General features: G+C 58.6%; 1 protein-coding gene across 1 annotated transcript in view; it reads left to right on the forward strand.

Moving 5' to 3' along the window:
- The window catches only part of NLRP12 (NLR family pyrin domain containing 12), a 36,898-nt gene that overhangs the window by 5,150 nt on the left and 30,125 nt on the right, over positions 1-1,623 (forward strand). The window contains 3 exon segments of the mRNA XM_007956959.1: positions 138-605; positions 608-1,356; positions 1,359-1,621. Of these exon segments, the coding sequence (XP_007955150.1) occupies positions 138-605; positions 608-1,356; positions 1,359-1,621 (1,480 nt within the window).

The raw sequence follows: 1,623 nt of genomic DNA on the forward strand, positions 1-1,623 counted from the left end.
GGAGCACAGGACTGGGCAGCGTTTCGTTGTGTTGTACGTAGGGTCACTATGAGTTGGAACCAACTCAAGGCACCTAACAACAACAATGACTCATTCAATGACAAATCTTCCATGGATCCTTCATTCCTCCCCATTAGATCCCGGGGAAACCTACCGCAACTATGTCCGGAGGAAATTCCGGCTGATGGAAGACCGCAACGCATGCCTGGGAGAATGCGTGAACCTCAGCCATCGATACACGCGGCTTCTCTTGGTGAAGGAGCATTCAAATCCTTGGCGGGCCCAGGAGAAGCTTTTGGCCATGGGCTGGGGCCACGCGAGAACAGTAGAGCACCAGGCCAGCCCCATCCAGATAGACACCCCCTTCGAGCCCGATGAAGAGCAGCCCGAGCCACCCCACACCGTGGTCCTGCAAGGGGCGGCGGGGATGGGCAAGTCCACGCTCGCTCACAAGGTGACGCTGGACTGGGCTGAAGGGGGGCTGTTCCAGGGCAGGTTTGATTTCCTCTTCTACGTCAACTGCAGGGAGATGAACAAGAAGGCCGAGCAGAGCCTGCGAGACCTCATCTCCAGCTGTTGGCCGGAGCACAGCGTGCCTCTCCTGGAATTGTTCGGGTTCCTGAGCGCCTCCTGTTCATCTTTGATGGCTTTGACGAGCTCAAGCCCTCGTTCCACCACCCTCAGGGCCCCTGGTGCTCCCGCTGGCAGGAGAGACGGCCCACAGAGCTCCTTCTCAGCAGCCTCTTGCAGAAGACGCTGCTCCCCAAGTCGTCTCTGCTCATCACCACCCGACCCACGGCTTTGGGGAAGCTCCACCCCCTGCTGGAGCACCCCCGGCACGAGGAGGTCCTGGGCTTCTCTGAGGCCGAGAGGAAGGAGTCCTTCCACAAGGATTTTGACGGCGTGGAGCAGGCCAGCCAAGTCTTCAACTTCGTGAGGGACAACGAGCCTCTCTTCACCATGTGCTTTGTTCCCATGGTGTGCTGGGTGGTCTGCACTTGTCTCAAGCAGCAGCTGGAGGGCGGAGGGCTTGTGCGGCAGACGTGCAGGACCACCACGGCAATGTACACGCTCTACCTTCTGAGTCTAATGCATCCCAAACCAGGGACCCCAACCCACCAGCCTCCGCCCAACCAGAAAGGGCTGTGCTCCTTGGCAGCCGACGGCCTCTGGAACCAGAAGATCCTCTTTGAGGAGCAGGACTTCGGGAAACACGGGCTCAATGGAGCAGATGTCTCCGCCTTCCTCAACATGAACATCTTCCAGAAGGACATCGACTGCGAGAAGTTCTACAGCTTCATCCACCTGAGCTTCCAGGAGTTCTTTGCTGCCATGTACTACGTCCTGGACCGGGGTGGGGGGTGGGGGGTGGGCAGGGTCCAGACCAGAGCGTCAGCAGGCTGTTGGCCAAGTGCGCGTCATCGGACAGGAGCTTCTTGGCACCCACCGTCCGCTTCGTGTTTGGGCTCCTGAACGAACTGATGAGAAGCTACGTGGAGGACAGCCTTTGCTGGAAGGTCTCACCTCACATCAAGACGGAACTGCTACAGTGGATTCAGAGCAAAGCTCAGAGCGAGGGGTCTACCCTGCAGCATGGCTCCTTGGAGCTTCTAAGCTGTTTGT

Source organism: Orycteropus afer, unplaced genomic scaffold, assembly GCF_000298275.1.
Source record: "Orycteropus afer afer isolate SDZICR_OR568_19922 unplaced genomic scaffold, OryAfe1.0 scaffold00689, whole genome shotgun sequence".
In the NCBI taxonomy this organism is placed as follows: domain Eukaryota; kingdom Metazoa; phylum Chordata; class Mammalia; order Tubulidentata; family Orycteropodidae; genus Orycteropus; species Orycteropus afer.